This window comes from Silurus aristotelis, assembly GCF_946808225.1.
Source record: "Silurus aristotelis genome assembly, chromosome: 8".
Taxonomy (NCBI): Eukaryota; Metazoa; Chordata; class Actinopteri; order Siluriformes; family Siluridae; genus Silurus; species Silurus aristotelis.
The window spans coordinates 15,837,939-15,855,148 of record NC_139581.1 but is presented as its reverse complement, the minus strand read 5'-3'; the positions used below and the strand labels follow the sequence as shown (position 1 = coordinate 15,855,148).

The following is a 17,210-nucleotide window of genomic DNA, read 5'->3' as shown; positions in this document are numbered from 1 at the left end:
GTCATTTTTATTGACATTTTTTATTTGAGATGTATGTTTAGTAGGGCTGTCAATCGATTAAAATATTTTTGATTACGAATAATCGCAAGATTGTCGTGAGTTAACTCACGAATAATCACAACTTAATTGCACATTTTTATCTGTTCTAAATTTACCTTAAATTAATACTTTTCAAGTTTTGAATACTCTAATCAACATCAGTATGGACAAATATGGATGCTTTATGCAATTGTTTGTTTATTATTAGTCACTATATGTGCAGACATACAGAGGAATCGAAATACTGTCTCTCTTCTCTCTCATCACATGTTTACAATGTCAATGCCATAACAAAATTCTGTATAAAAACATCAGCAGTCAGTGCAATATAGAAACAGATTTTGTATGAAGGTAACAGCAGTATACATGTAAAAAATTAAGGGAGTGCGGCTATGGGGAGATGCCCGGGGTTGAAGAGAAGCTAGCTGGCTATCTCTCCCCAGGTTTTGCACTGGGGCAACACTAAAGGCTCCAGTGTTGCCTACTAAGCCGTTGAAAGTCACTTCAGCCTTAGTAGGCAGGGCTTACGCAGCAGCAGGTCAAGCCGCAGGCTGCCTCCACACTATGGGTGTGTTGCAGGCATACCAGGCCGATCCGCTGCGAGAGTTGGACAGAGGGCTTTAACTCTGGGGCTGACGAAATCATGGAGTTACGTCGCACTGCCAACCTAACTCTTAGAGCCACCAAGGAAACGGTGTGGCACGTCAGATGCTCCATGTCAGCCTTAATAGCCAGAGAAAGTCATCTGTGGCTCACCCTGTCAGAAATTCCTGAAGGGGACAGGGTTTTTCTGCTGAATGCCCCGATAGCTACTTCTGGCCTGTTCAGAAACGCTGAAGGTGGGACACAAGCAGGCTCTGGTCCTGGAACAGGAAATGCGCACCCTCCTAAGGAAAGGGGCCATCGAGGTGGTTCCTCCCTTAGTCAGAGAGTCAGGCTACTACAGCCAGTACATCGTTGTTCCAAAGAAGGATGGCGGAATGCGGCCGATCCTAGATCTGCACTCTTTGAACTGCTCACTCAAGAGGCTAAGGTTCAAGATGCTCACTCTCAAGGAGATTGTGTCTTAGATCCAATTCCAAGGCCTGGTTTGTCTATTTCCACATGGCCATCCTTCCTTCTCACAGGAGGTTCCTGAGATTTGCTTTCAGGGGCAAAGCTTACCAATATCGGGTCCTCCTGTTCAGCCTAGCACTCTCACCCCGCAGCTTGACCAAGTGCATGAATGCGACTCTAGCCCCGCTACGGCTTCAGGGCATCCGCATTCTAAACTATATCGACGATTGGTTGGCATTAGCTCAATCAGAGCTTCAGGCAGTCCGGCATCAAGATGAAGTTCTCGCCCACATGAAGGAATTGGGGTTGAGACTAAATGCAAAGAAGAATGTGCTTTCTCCAGTACAGAGAACCACCTTTTTGGGCATAGTGTGGAACTCGACCGTGTTGTGGGCACAATTGACTCCTGCCCAGGTGAGTGGCCGCTTCGCCCAAGGTTCGTGGGACAAGTCACATTTTTTATGGCACATAAACTGCCTGGAGATAATGGCCATGTTCTTGGCACTGGAACACTTCCACCGAGACCTGAGAGGTCACCACGCGTTGGTCCGTACGGACAACATGTCTGTGGTCTCATAAATCAACCACCAGGGGGGTCTCTTATTAAGAGCGGTTTACATCCCGGGCCGGTTGAATTGGAGCACAGACGCCCTTTCGAGGCAAGGGCCCAGGCCCGGGGAATGGAGGCTCCACCCAGGGGTGGTGGAGCTAATATTGCAGAGATATTACATAGCCCAGGTGGATCTGTTTGCGACACGGGAGACTTTGCACCGTCCCCCCTGGTTCTCTCTCTTTTACCCATACCCATTAGGGCTGGACGCCATTCCCCCTATCGTGCTATTCCCGGGAGTTCTGGAGAGAATCTGCCAGGAAGGAGCTTATCTCCGTTTGGTGGCATCTCGGTGGCTGGACAGACCATGGTTTAGTGACCTGCTGTCACTCCTCGAGGGACCTTTTTGGGAAATTCCTCCTAGGAGGGATCTCCTCTCACATGCAGGGGGAACCCTGGTTCACCCCTGCCCAGAGTTATGGAAGCGGTGGCTGTGGCCCCTGAGGGGGGCAGTTCCTAGCAGCTGGTCTTTTTACTGAGGCAGTAGAGACCATTCTCCATTTCAGAGCTCTCGCCACGAGGAGGTTGTATGCCGCTAAATGGCATCTGTTCACCATGTGGTGTGAGCACCACCAGTTAGACATGACCCAGAGTGCCTGTGTGGGACTTGCCCGTTGTGTTGGCAGCTCTATCTGAGCCCCCCTTCAAGCCCTTGGCCGAGGTGGCCCTTAGGTATTTGTTGGTTAAGACCGTTTTTCTCCTGGCAATCTCCTCCCTTAAAAGGGTCGGGGACCTACAGGCTCATTCTGTGGCCCGTCTCTCCTGGAGTTTGCCCCTGGCATAGCCAGTGCTTTTCTTTATCCCAAACCGGGGTATGTGCCTAAGGTGCCTGCGGCTCCCTCGTGACCTGTTGTTTTGCAGGCATTCTGCCCTCCTACTTTCCTAGCCCCTAACCAGGAAAAGCTAAATCGACTGTTTCCAGTGGGAGCACAGGACGAGTCAGTGGAGGAAGTAGGAAAAGCTGTTCGTCTGCTATGGCCCTCACAGGAAAGGTTTCCCGGCTGTTAAGCAGACACTCAGTAGATGGATTGTGGATGCCATTTGTCTGTGTTATGAGTCTTCTGGTCTTCCCACTCCTTTCGGAGTCAAAGCTTATTCTAACCGGGGTATGGTGGCCTCTATGGCCTGGTGAGCTGGAGTTTCACTCCAGGACATTTGTAATGCTGCGGGCTGGTTCACCCCGCTGACCTTTGTCAGGTTCTACGACCTCGACATCAGAGCCACTCCCGGCTCATCTGTCCTGCATGCAGGTTGTGCTGTTTGACTCAACAAGATGTTAAGGATGTCACTTAGTCACTTAGATTTCTTCAGCACAGTCTTTTAGAAGCCAACCTGGTATGTTGTCTACTCCAGATGCCTTGCGTGGGTTGATCCTGGGAGGGTTTTTTCATGCCGACTGGGGTCAGACATACAGCCTGCTTGTGTGGGGAAGATAGGATCTTCTGTGTCTGTGTGTTGTTTTGGGTCTCAAATCAGCCAAAGAATTAGTTAAGGCTGTTACGTAGCGATATGTCATTGTTTGTGGCAGGGGTTTGTAGTTTGCTACAGATTAAATGCCTTGCCAGAGACTCTGTGTGTCTCTGTTCTTGTTGAAATATATAGATGTTTTAATGCTGTATTGTTGTTTTGCTTCCCTGATTCCATGGGACAAGTTGGCTCTTGCTGTTGCTAGGCATGCAGTGTCACCGGCTCTAAATGCTGCCTCCCCAGCCCTCAGAAGCTTGTGCACTTCTCCTGGCAGCCATGGTTTCAGGTTAGCCCGAATGAAACCATACTCAACATAGAGCTTGAAGACAAAATATTTTTGTAAACGTTTTAAAGTAGTTATGTTGTTTTAAATTACGTAAATCATCAGGACACCAAACGGAACAGACAGTTTTAATTTTCGGATGTGTGCTGGACTTTGGTGATTGACTTGGCGCATCAGTAAAACAAATGTTTGGTGATTAAATTATTTATTTTTTTGCTGGAGTTTATAATTCTTTTTGTTATATCTGAGTAAAGAAAGGATGTTGTGAATAGCGCGTTAATAACGTTAATTTTAACAGCCCTATTTTTAGAGGTGAACTAGAATTACTAGTACTATTACTACTCTATTATTCCTTCATATATGATCACATTTATTTGCACTGTAAGCTTCTGATGTTTAATGCTACACCTTATTGTTTGCTTAAAATGACTCAACTAAACTGTATTCGAACTTTGCCCATGTACAGCAATAAATGACATATTGGTGTTTGTGTGCTTATATGATAGCGTAGCATGAGAAATTATTAAGCTGTGAGACAAACTTTTTCTCTCATCACAGGGAGATTAGAGAGAGAGTCAGTAGAGTAATGGTGCTCTATGCACCGTTTCATCTCCTTGATGCAACAGCAGTGAGTAATGATCCATCGAGTTAATGTTTAAACTCCATTTACGATCCGAAGTGCACATAACAGAGGATAGTTATTTTTATGGAACATTTTGCATAGACAAATTGGTCAAAGCTGTACATTGACAATGTATTAAAATGTGTATTTTTTTTTACTATTCAGGCAGCTGGTGGGATTATGGTCAAAGCCCTAGGAAAACAGTTGTATGGGGCAGCTGGGAACCTAGTTGGATATTATGGCATAGGCTTTCCTATTGGACTGTCTCTGATGTTTGCTGCTAAAATGGGCATATTTGGTAGGAAAATAACTTTACCTTCCACTCTCTTTTCATATACAAGTTTTTCGCATGCAGTCACACTTCTTTTGTCTCGTATAGGTCTCTGGACTGGCCTTTTAATTTGTGTGTTCCTGCAGTCAGTTTTCTTCCTAGTTCTTTTAACCAAGCTAAACTGGGTGAAGGCCACCGAGGAGGTAAGAGCACCATAAACAATTACTTGCACCCATCATTGTAAAACTTCTACATCAGTAATAGTAAAACCATGCTCCTGATCATAGGCACAGATTAGAGCTGGGGTCCAATTGGACAGCCCAGAGAATGGTAAGAATCTGTTTGATATTTTGTACTTACTGTTTAGTAAACCTAAATAAAGTGTAATAAGTAATAGGCAGAGTTGCATGACATTAGCACGTTATTTTTATTGACAGATACGGTACAACAGGCTAACGTGGATCTCTCCACGGAAGATGGCCCTCACATTGACACTGAGATTCTGACAGAGAATCTCCCCACAAACTATATCACAACCAGGAAAACACTACCTTTAGGGGTCTTGGTGGTTCGGAGAGGCCTGACACTGTTGGTAATGTTCATTATTCTGGCCGTAGGAATCACTTTAAATATAATTGTGAAGAGGTAGCAATGTGTTAAAGCCATGTTAGAGAGTTATTAGTCACTGTTACTGTATGGGCATTAATTCTGTTGTAGACTAACCGCATGAATGTCTACATGAAGGTACAATGCTACATACAGAAGGTTTACAATCTCTTGTTATATGTTTCAGGAGTTACAGAAATGAATATTTTTAATAAATTATTTGTAAGTGACTATATTTAATTATCTGTCTATGGATTCCATTATTCATTTACTATATTTGTGCAATTTAAACAAATAATAATTAGCCTATCTCTCAACCTAACAATATTTAACTATGTTATTTTGATTAGAAAAAGAGAAAATAAAATTTTCCTGCCATTGTATTTCTACCTCATGTAGATTAATAACATTCTTATTTCTCTAATTTTTTTCTCATTGTCTATATAATGTTCTCTATCATAGCAATGGCAGTTTGAATACCACTAAGGTCAATACACTGTAAATGATACAGCATAAGGTCAATACTAAATGAAAACACTTTGACTTTGACTATTGTCCAGCAAGGATCTTTTAGCTTCAAAAAGACAACATTTGTGTGGCAAAAGGAGAAGATAAAGTGGAATTCTCTAAGTCCAAAGTGCTATTGGTGATGGATGGCACCTCAGGCAGAGGCAGGATAAAATGTACAACCATCCCTCCACTGAGTATAAGGAGAGCAGTCAGAGCAGTCAGTCCTCTTCTGATGATGAGCTGAGACATGGGGAGATAATTTTTTTTGCTCATTCCTCCTTCCTGCGTCATTTTGTTCTGCGAGGTAGAGATTGGATTTTCGTTTCTTATTTCTCCTTCATGAACCTCTGCCAATCTCTCCTGAGCCACTGAAGTGCTTCTTTCCTCGTCCACTTCTTCAGAGTTTACAGCTGTATAACCATTCTGATTCTGATTTGCAGTAATTCACATATTATTTGTTGTGTTTTGGCAATATTAATCCAGAATGGCTAATTAAAAAAATAATGGGTAAAAAGAAACCCACCTCTAAATGATTGAGCGCAATAAAAAAGCTACCGGAGAGACGGTGATTGGATTTAAACTCTGGCTGTGATAGGCCTCTGCTCTTCCCTTTCCCAGCACGCTCAATAGCCTTAAAGAAGCATAGGCATTAAATCATGACATTTGTTCTATTGTGACCACAAATACAAATTCATGTGAGATAAACACTTGACATAATACCTCTTCTGTTATCTTCTTCCAATTTAATTTGAAGATGATGACAATGAAAAAGATTGATAACAAGAAGACTGCAATTAAAAGGCCCCACCAAAAGCCTGTTAACAAAGAAATTAGATTAGCATCATATAATATTTTTGGCTCCAAATCTAATTATGATTATAATGATTACATTATAGGTTTATTTATATACAGTTGTTTGAAAAGTACAAACCAGCAACTTGCAACTTGGCAGGGAAGGTCAGAGTGATACTTAGTGGAAGTCCAATACAGTAATATCCAATTAGATTAGCAATAGCCGCAATCTTTTGCTGCCCAGTGCCCAGAACTATGCCCATGCCAACACACTGAAATAACAGTCATAATCTCACATCTAGTGATTACACATCCATGGCTAATAGGAAGCACTAAAATGTCATCATGCTATGCCAAAATATTATAACACTGAACACTATAATGAGAAATGAAGAAGCTTGTAAAGAATAGTGATTTTCAAATTTGGATGCAGGGGATCCCAGAGGTCAATTTTTTTTTACCATTTAGTTACTACAATGAAAACCCAGCATTATCAAAGTTAGTAAAATTATTACTATTCATTGTAGTAATTAATATGTATGAATATACTGTAATAATTATTGGGTTCTCAATAGCTCACAAAAATTTGAAATAATATAAATGGGTTCTCAATAGCACACAAAAGCCTAGAAATAATATTTCAGATGTTCAGAAATAACCACTACGGAGGTAATGACACATATATGCATAATTCAAATACTATCTGACGATCATTTTAAGAATCCCTGCTATCACAAACATAAAATAAAAAATCTCACCAACAGTCCATTGAAGAATTGGAGGGGGCAGTAGATGCTCATGAGTTCAGAAACTAACTCTGCTATGTTTCTGCAAATGAAGGCCAAGAGTTAAAAGGAATTTGTATGTTTTATATTATATGAATAACATTCATGCTTTGATTAATGTTAAGAAAGAAAAAAAAAAATTAATATTAGGATAAAAATGATTGAAAAAAACTAATTATCCAATACTTACTCATCTGAAGTGAACAAAAATCCAATGACAGTTTTTGTGCCACCAAGCACCAGACCCTGAATAATTGCCAATACAGCTAAACATGGAGTCAAATAAATGATGTGCTTTAAAATAGAGACTATAAATACAGTTTATATATGAAAAAAAGATAATGCCATTAATAACCTGCACAAATAAGAGACACTTTGCTAGTGAGAATGGCTCCAGCTGTATCTCCAGCTCCTAATGCATTTCCCACACGCACACAAGCTGCACCTTGTAAACCAGCTGGGATCTACAGGTATATCACCCACACAACACACACGTGCATGCGCACACACACACATACACACACACACACACACACACAAAATGTGCTTGCTGTAAGAAGTGTATTTACTAGTTCCTAATCCTAATTTACAGTTTTTGCTTAAGACAAAAGACATGCATGGGTTATGTTTAGAAATGGAAAAGTATTCACCCTTCAAAGAAAATGCACAAGTCGAAGTAAAAAAAGAAAAAGAAAAATTTAAATTAAAAGCAACTGGAGAAATAAAGTAAACAACTAAAAGAAATTTTACCTGAAAACATAAATCAGTCTTTGTAGATTTGCTAATCATATGCATGACTAAAACTATGCAGTCGGATATTTAATCATAAGTAAAATAGTACATGAATAAATAGTTTTAACCATTAACTAACATTCAACTTTTTAACATACTAACACAATGGGGCAATATTCAACATATTTAGCATTCATCCATTTGCAACTGTACATAGTTAGCGACAGGAATTTGCACAATATATATTCAGATGAGAAATTCAAATAGTTGGATGCTAAACTTAACCCACTGACAGATATGTTTAGTGTACAGTCATTGGCTTTATAAGAAACGACTAGATATTTGTAATTTATAATGACTACATTAGGGGAATAAATAATTAAGAGTAAGAGTACAACAAGTTAGAAGTATAACTATGTTAAACTCAAGTAAACATATAACCCTTACAGTAAATAAGTGTAGTATCAAAGTATTGTCTATAACTATTTATGATACTGAAGTGCATTATACCTGAGCTATTGTCATTAATGTATTACAAAACATAATGGAGAATCTATTCAGAGAAGTTTCATTACCATGTAGTTTATATAAGCCAGCATTATAACCACGTGTTGAGCTGCCAAGTCAACCTCTCCCAGCATTCCTGTGAGAAAGAGTAAATTATTCTTCGAACCTAACATCCAATTAATAAATGTTCAAAAAAGGTTACCTGCTAGGAAGCCTCCAATTTCATAGATCCACCATTCAAAGCATAACATTAATGTACTAGGAATAGCCAGTTTCATGTAGTTGCCCCACTCCTGCAGTGATTCTGAGGACCAGCCTGAATTTACAGAAGAAGCAGGAATAATAATAAGCTGCATAACTGCACTGTCGAGTTTCATTACTATCTAACCGAACACAGACTCAGGATTCATACTTAGCCTCAGAACAGACGGTACTGGTGAAATGAACTGTATTGTGCAAAGGACCATGCTTACCTCCCCATGTCTTAACATGGAGTTTCTTTAAGCGAATGTAAGCAAACAAAGTGAAGCAGGAAAACACCTGGGCAAAACAATTGGCTGCAGCAGATCCACTGAAATACAATCACAAAAAAAACCTAAATAATAAATTAATATATAAATATGTATATTAAATAATTAAATAACCTATTGTCATTTTAGGAGTGCACAAAAATTATTAATGAATAAAGGAATGAATGAAAAGTGCTCACTGTACTCCAAGATCCCACCAAAACAGCAAGATGTAGTTGAACAGCACATTCACAACATTGGCCACCACCGATGCATACATTTGTGGTATAATCACACCCTAAACAGATATATTCAAGGAATTCCTTCAGATGTCAGACACAGATACTTTTAGATCTTAGACATTTTGTCCATTTACAGAATAATTCACTCTGTTCAACAAACCTGGTTTTGAAGGTAAGACACCTGCAGCTGGTACAGAAATACAGCCTGAAACATGAAACATAACACCAGCATGAGAATAGACCTATACATGTATGCATTTTTATAATGTATATTGTGCAAATTTGGCCTTACTGGAATAGCAGGAAGATACGCCTCAACATAAATCTGGGCTACCCTAAAAAACAAAAGTAGAGCCTTAACTTATTAGGAAACAATTATTAATGCCTCAGCAGTCACTATCATCAAAATGTAGCATATCAACATAAACTAAAATCGTACTTGATAAAAGATACTGAATAATAGGCTCATATATTATGCAGAATTGCCTAATTTATTTTGCAGAATTGCTGGTCACTGGTTGTGTTTTCTTTATTGCACTATTCATGTAAACTCAGACTGTTATGTATAGAAATTCCAAATTTTAGCAGTTATAGAAATACCATGACCATGCTATGGTCAAAACTGCTGAGATCACATTTATTTCTTTATTCTGATATTCGGTGTGAACGTTATTACAGGCGGCTGGCCTATATTTGCATCGCACAGCTGCTAAATAATTGTGTATATATAAATATGTATACAGACTGCTATGTTGTATAGTTTAGAGACAGTGGCATTAAGTAAAAGATGTGGAAAAAAAGGTGGAGCTGGAGGTTGCAGAGCTGAAGATGTTGAGATTTTCATTGGAAGTGACGAGGATGGACAGGATTAGAAATGAGTTTATTAGAAGGACAGAGCATGTTGGACGCTTTAGGGACAAAGTAAGAGAAGCCCGATTGAGATGGTTTGGACATGTGCAGAGGAGAGACATGGGGTATTTCGGTAGGAGAATGCTGAGGATGGAGCCACGAGGAAGAAGAAAACCAAGGAGGAGGTTTATGGATGCGGTGACAAAAGACATGCAGGTAGTTGGTTTGAAAGTAGTATGGAGACGGATGTCCCGTTGTGACAACCCCTAATAAAAGCAGCCGAAAGAAGAAGAAATAATAATGTGCTTACTGAGTATATATTTACATATATGAGGTGTATAAAATTATTCATTTGAACCTGTTATATCCAATTATAAATTACATCTGACCTGGCTACATCAGGGTCTTGTCCCACCAGGAGTAGAAAGGACTGGGTATTAATAAGCACACCCCAGCAGGGAAGACAAAAGAGCAGCAAGATCAGAATGCTCCTTTGCAGGATTACTCCTACATGTAACAGGTTCTTACTGCCAAATGTCTGTGTTCAAAAGCACAAAGAAACAGAAGCTTAATAATTTATAAGAAAAATGACTGAACAGCTTTACTACCTTAATAGCAACCATAAAATAAGTTTTGTTTTTGCTTTCATCATGGAATTAATTGGGAATCTGCTAGATTTCTAACATTAGTAAATTAAGTGGGTTTAAATTAATACAATTTTCAATGTCTAATGCAGAGCAGCCTTTACTCATTCTAATGTACAATATTATTCAAATACTAATTATAAATAAAAATTCATATATCTTAATTACAGTCAATGAAAGAGAAAATGTTATTTACCAACCTGTGAAACGAGTGTATCACATGCCAAAGTTAGCCCTAATCCAGTTGCTGCAGAAGATACATTTATTGTCTGAAAAAACACAATAAATGCATTTTTATATCATTAATGTACATGATAGAAAGAAAGAGTATTTTAATAATGAATTCTGTGAAAATGTATTTAATGTTGGATACAGTGGGCGACTCACAGCAGAAGCCATGCCATAGCCTGCCAGTACAGTGTTCCCCAGGCGGCCACAGAACATTGTGACCACAAAGAAAAGAAGGAAATTCAAGAACCGGCAGACAAGCTGGGGAAACAAACAAACCAACAGAGATGAAAGACTCAGCAAAGCCAAGAGGGCAAAAAAACAACTGTCCTGAGTTTAAACAATAATGTAACAATGTGTAATAATAGCACAGTATTCCACTTGATCTTTTATTATATGATTCCTTTATATTTGTGATATATTGGTCACTTACATTACCAGAATTATTTAGCAATTACTGATTTATCTATGCTTCCAGTCATGTTACTATTACAAGTGTTTCAAAATATAAATCTGAATATTTTCTAAACATGAATTTACTTTATTTAAACAATCCACAGTTAATTAATGTACCAGATAAAAAGGTTGGAAACAATTGGTGATAATCAAAATATCATTCATAAATTTATTTTTTATTTTTTTTTCGGATATCATCTGTTGTGAATCCATGAGGGAACAAGCTAGGATGATAACACTTTCTATTACAAATGTTTGAGATTGAAGTCACTCACCAGGGGCCCAGTCATCCTCAGGATGAGGTAGAGCTCCTCTCGGTAAGCCAGAGGGAGGTAGCGCCTTACACAGCTAAAGCAGAAGAACTTGGCACTGGGCTCCATTGAAGGAGCTTCAGCTCTGTGGTTAGGTCCGTCCATGATCTACTCAGATGTCCTCACTAAGCCCAAACTCACCAAAGGCAACAGTGTCTCAGCTGCAGCTGTGCATTCCTCTGACTTCTAGGACAAGATTTCACAATCTTTAAAAGCTCACTGATTAATTGAGATGCAGACAGTGACGAGCTTTGATTCTTTGATTCAATCAGTAATGAGCAATGCATGCTTGTACCAGTGGCTAGAACTTCACTTGCATTTTGCGTAAAATTTAATAGAGCTTTGTCATAAAACTAAACTAAAAACTATGCATTTAGAAAGAAATGTTTTGAAATGATATCCAATCAGCAATATTGAATCTGATATTGTTAAAATAATGCATTAATATAAATAGATTTGTATAACAAACAACACTAATAATAATCATTATAATCATCATCATACTAATATTAATAATGCAATTTTGTCATCATCTTGATCTTATTTAACAACTGCTATATGGTCCAGAAATAATGTTAGATGGTATTAATGCAGCAAAGTCAAAACAATATATATTTAATATTTCCCCTTATGGAATGTTTTAAGAGTGTACTCACAGCATGAAAACTTTTCCTCACAGCATGTGTATCACACAAAGAAATCTGATAATATTGCCTTTTTATAAAGGAAAGCACCTCTTAATGCAATGTTCAATACTGAACATCGTCTCTATGTTTAACATGACTAAACTGGGTTCTACAGACCAGTAATGAACCTCAAAGAAAAGGAAGAAACTCAGGAACTGATGCAGGAGCTTGGGAAACAAAGAGAGCAGAGATGAAAGGTATGATGGTGACAAACAACTGATGTAAACATACAGCAAGATTTCCTAAATAAAGTAAAGTTCTATCCATGAATCTTGATTTTCATAAAGTCTTGAACATAATGCTCTTGTGTTTAAGAAATGTCTGTATGAACTGTTAAACACGGTTATATGTATCTTTTAGATCTTAGACATTTTAATAAGACATCTTAAGAAGTAAAACCACTGTAGTGTTTCTCCATTATTCTTTCTTCTTTCCTCATTATTATTTCTTCCATTATTATCAAACTTTCAGTCATTTGGAAATTATTGTGGTTTGTTTAGATGCAACTTTGCAAACTTAAGCCATGCTGCCATGTTATTTTCAAAAATAGCGGCTTTCCCAATTCAATTCAATTTTATTTGTGTATTTGTGTTTTAACAATCAAAAGTTTTTCAAAGCAGCTTTACAAAGATAAAGCGAATATAAAGCTATAAAAAAATGTATACATTTAGCGCATGTGTTTGTTATTTATAATTGTACATTTATCTACAATTAACAAGCCAGTGGCAACTGTTGCAAAAAAAATAAATCCAGCATTCTAATTTTGGTTATATTTTTGTAAAATAAATAGTTACGTGGTGTAATATGTCATGTGTTGTTGTTCATCTGATGGTGTCTTTACCTAATTTTAAGACCTGATAAGGACCATATGATTATTATGTACTGAAATTTAAAGCCAAAGGTGTGCTTTCTTTTTCACATAACTGTATCTTTTCCAAACAATAAATTACTACAGTTTTTGTATAAACTTTTAACAATATCTATAGCTCCTGAACTAAAATCTGTTTTGCTTTTGCATGATTTTTAGACATAAAGCTAGAGCACAAGTTGCTGTTACATGAAATTACATGTTTCAACATGTAATTTCAATTATTATTATTATTATTATATAGACATTATTACTTATGTTCATATATCATATGAATAAATAAAAATGACTATAAAAATGACTAAAATATGTCTCACCTTACCAGCTTTTATTTATAATCATATGCATTTTTATAAGAATCTAGCCACATGTGCATGTTCTATTTACTAAATCAGTGTAAGAATGCATTAAACTGAAAGCTTCATACCCTGAATACGGCTGTGAAATATGCAGTCGAAGCATGGGAAAGTGGAATGCATTGTATGCAGCTGGAGGATGTTGATCATTAGGCTTTTCAGGAACCTTAAACTCTGGTTTATCAGCCTACACACTACTGCCATCATTTGAAACACAAGTATAAGAATGCATAAGAAACTATTTTTATTTATTAATTTATTATTTGTTTTAGGTTATTTGTGTTTATTTTTGTTTAAATTATAATCATAATTCTGCCTCTTAACAACAAGCTCTTTGTGCTCATTATCCATTAGACTGTACAGTCAGTAACATTGCTTTTAGTAGTTTATACATTTTATAGAGGCTATTCTCTTTATAATAAATATTATTCTTGTGACAAATATTCAGGATGTTAGACATGATCAAGAATAACAAAAAAGAAAAATAAACGTAGATACCTCAAGCAGGTGTTTGCTGAACAATTAGGTATTTTTTTCTTTTTTTGCAAGAATAACACGAATAATAAATATGCCTAATATCATCTTTCTCATGAGACAAAAACACCTTTTTTTGATTTCTAACAAATTCTTTTGTGTATTATGAAAGTATGTCAGGAATATGGTCATAAATGTTTGTGCCATCAGCTATTGTCTCAGGAGGCCATGTCATGTGTCTGTTAGTGCACCTGAGTTACATGCATGATAATTAGCACTTCGGTATATATTCAGAGTTAACAACATTCTTGTTTGTTATAATGACTTTTTGTCTGTCGTAATGGTTTTCTTCACACTTTTTCAATTTATGCTTAGTTTGTTTATCCGTTTAGTTTAAACAGTCAATGGACACAGCAAAAAAAAGTGTTTGTATGTGGGAACAGGGGCATCAAATCCAAAAGAGCTAGAAGCAGCTTAACCGGCTTGATGAACTCCTCAGTTAACTCTTGGCGAGGACCCACTTGTTCTTCACTATTTTGGAAATTGTGCTTCCTCTCTGCTCTGCAGAGAACGTCTGTCTTCCTGGACTGCTGACAATATCGCTATGCCTCCAAGTTCAGAGGAGAATGACGCTTAGCCTTCTTGTCCTGCTCTGAAGAGAATGTTGTTATGCCACCCAACAACGCAGAGGGCACCAATGCAAATCCCAGCCTCGTCTGAGGATGTCACACTGTAATTTCCCCTCAGCTAATTAAACTGCTGTGCCATCCTCTTCACCTGAGGACATCGCACCCCTGTTTGACATATACAGATAGGACAACATTAGTTGACTTGGACAAAAAAATAGTTTTTTCCTCACCAAATCCACACTCACTGCAGGAGAGTCTTTTGGCCACAGCTGTGCAGTCACGGGTCACTATGCCAAAGTACTATTTTTGCATACCTAAAGGTTTAACAATTAGATCAATGAAAACTCTAGTGAGGATAGGAAAGTGTCTGAGATTTTAAAGTATTATAGAAACTGTTAAAAACATTACATTATACATGCTGTGAGAAACATTACATAATGGTTTACAATATTGTTAACGATATTTTAGATATCACAAGAGAAATATAAACCAGTATATGAAAGTATATTATACACTTTTAAAATGATTTGTAGATTTTAAACATTTATAACTTTTTTTAATCAACATTTTTAAAGATACTGCCAAAATGTGATACTATTAATAAATAGGTGTGACAATGTTAAGAATAACTAAGTATACTACTCTCCAACTTGTTGTGCAGCCTAGAAAAGTCTATGGCCATCAAGAAAGAAATGCTTCATACTACATTAAACACACACTAAGAAGTGACAAAGTACTGTATCAAATGAAAGATGTTGGAAGCACAAGTTGTCCAAATATAAATTATTTGCCTTGCAAAAAGACCCCTTTAAACATTTTAATTCCATATGTTGTCCACCTTGGCTTTATATGCTCCAACTCTTTCCATTAGATTTTAGAGTTAGTTGTGTCGATTTGACCATTCAGTAGCAAGAACGTTAGGAGAACGTAACGGCCAGGCGCTAATGTTGGACGAAGAGGCTTTGGGTGCAGTTAATGCTCCAGTCCATTCCAAAGGTGTTCAGCAGGCTTTAGATGTCAGAGTTCAGTTTCTCTCTATCCATGGCAACCATGTGTTCATAGAACTTTCATTAACGTGGAAATGTTTAAGCTCAACCCCTTAGGTCAAATGAAGAGTTATGTTATAGCATATACATTTTCGATACAATCGTATGATTAAACTTTGTGGCAACAGTCAGTTAAAGCCTAAATAAGGATCAGGTATCCACATGGCATATTCACCGACCAGGCATAACATTACATTAACATTATAATGTGGTGAGTGACTAATACTGATTATCTATTCATCATGGCACCTGTTAGTGGGTGGGATATATTAGGCAGCAAGTGAACATTTTGTCCTCAAATCTGATGTGTTAGAATTGGGAAAAGTGGTCAAGCGTAAGGATTTAAGTGAGTTTGACAAATGCCAAATTGTGATGGCTAGACGACTGGGTCAGAGCATCTCCAAAACTGCAGCTCTTGTGGGATGTTACCAGTCTGCAGTGGTCACTATCTATCAAAAGTGGTCCAAGAAAGGAACAGTGGTGATCCAGCGACAGGGTCATGGGCGGCCAAGGCTCATTGATGTATGTAGGGAGCGATGGCCGTGGTGTGGTCCAATTCAACAGCCGAGCTCCTGTAGCTCAAACTGCTAAAGAAGTTATTGCTGTTAAGAACTTTTTTGTCCCCAAAAGGGGGACCAACACAATATTAGGCAGCTGGCCATAATGTTATGCCTCATTGGTGTATATTAAATATACAATATGCAAATAAACTAATTTACATCCCAAGGCCATAAAGCCATCAACTTAAGTCAGATAACTCTTTGCACTCTAATTAACTGTAGAAATAATCAGAAAAAGCAAACAATTTTTGAAAGTCATTTAATTAGAAGTAGAAAAGAGCAAGACTTTCCCAGTATGAGCAGTCAGTGGGAAACTAATCCACATGAGCCTGCTGGGTCAAACCTGCAGTTAAGGACAGTGATTATGTAACATGCTTATGTAAGATCCTGTGTTCTGCTGGGGAGGACAGAGAGAGTATTTTAATCTTTATAGTACTTATGTTTTATTTAATTCCACTAATGTGCTGGAGCAACTGAGTGCAGATATCTATGAAAGAGAATATACTGGATAATTTAAACATGGTTTATTTGTTTATTTGTTAAGGTATTAAAATGGTTCTAATTACATAGCTAAGCATTAGCCCAAATTTACAGACTGAGGCTTACAACACTGTCCTAAAGCTGACCAAAAGAACAGGCTCTAAAGTTTGTCAAGGTTACAGTGAGGTGGTTGGGTTAGAGTATTAGCTAATATTACGTTGCATATGGTAAACTACCCTAGTGTTATAAAGTCAAATAAATGTAATTATATGCTTACAAATAATGTTACGTCATTATAAAATAAGAATAATATATTTTTATTACCAGGGTGTCCAAGGTATGTGATTTTTAGGTGATAGGATGAAACTAGTCCCCCCTTACAAAGTAGAATCTTCCTTAATATATGTTTTTAGCATCGAGGGAAATTGTTTCCTAAATGTTTTAAATAATACAACTTTCATAAAGAAATATATTCAGTGTGCAGATATAAGTATGTACATTAAATCTGTTATCTGTTTAAATGTAGTGATTGTTTCACTGCAGTAAAAAGTTTTGTCACACACTTAGCCAAAGGCAATTTTATTGGCCGCAA

At 37.5% G+C, this 17,210-nt stretch overlaps 2 protein-coding genes across 5 annotated transcripts in view; one reads left to right on the top strand and one right to left on the bottom strand.

The window, feature by feature from the left end:
• Positions 1–5,503, top strand: part of slc47a3 (solute carrier family 47 member 3) — an 11,283-nt gene extending 5,780 nt beyond the window's left edge. For 2 of the 3 annotated variants that reach the window (XM_083548691.1, XM_083548692.1), the window contains exons 13-17: positions 4,014–4,083; positions 4,243–4,375; positions 4,457–4,551; positions 4,636–4,678; positions 4,786–5,503. In XM_083548691.1, coding sequence (XP_083404817.1) covers positions 4,014–4,083; positions 4,243–4,375; positions 4,457–4,551; positions 4,636–4,678; positions 4,786–4,997 — 553 coding nt within the window. In that variant the 3' untranslated portion in view covers positions 4,998–5,503. Of the gene's footprint in view, positions 1–4,013; positions 4,084–4,242; positions 4,552–4,635; positions 4,679–4,785 lie in introns of all 3 variants that reach the window. The other variant, XM_083548690.1, reaches the window with a different exon arrangement.
• slc47a4 (solute carrier family 47 member 4) lies at positions 4,752–12,727 on the bottom strand. Of its 2 annotated transcripts, none has more exons than XM_083548688.1 (18): positions 12,176–12,727; positions 11,484–11,705; positions 10,912–11,013; positions 10,725–10,793; positions 10,270–10,418; positions 9,324–9,366; positions 9,192–9,236; positions 8,990–9,087; positions 8,754–8,851; positions 8,483–8,596; positions 8,349–8,416; positions 7,397–7,505; positions 7,232–7,307; positions 7,015–7,084; positions 6,396–6,528; positions 6,185–6,279; positions 5,988–6,095; positions 4,752–5,893 (listed from the first exon to the last, which is right to left on the bottom strand). In XM_083548688.1, exons 2-18 carry the CDS (start codon positions 11,622–11,624, stop codon positions 5,531–5,533), a joined length of 1,881 nt encoding a protein of 626 aa, XP_083404814.1. In that variant the 5' UTR covers positions 11,625–11,705; positions 12,176–12,727; the 3' UTR covers positions 4,752–5,530. The 2 variants fall into 2 exon arrangements, with proteins under 2 accessions (XP_083404814.1, XP_083404813.1); XM_083548687.1 differs by having other exon boundaries at positions 11,484–11,702.
• Positions 12,728–17,210: the final 4,483 nt, after the last annotated feature.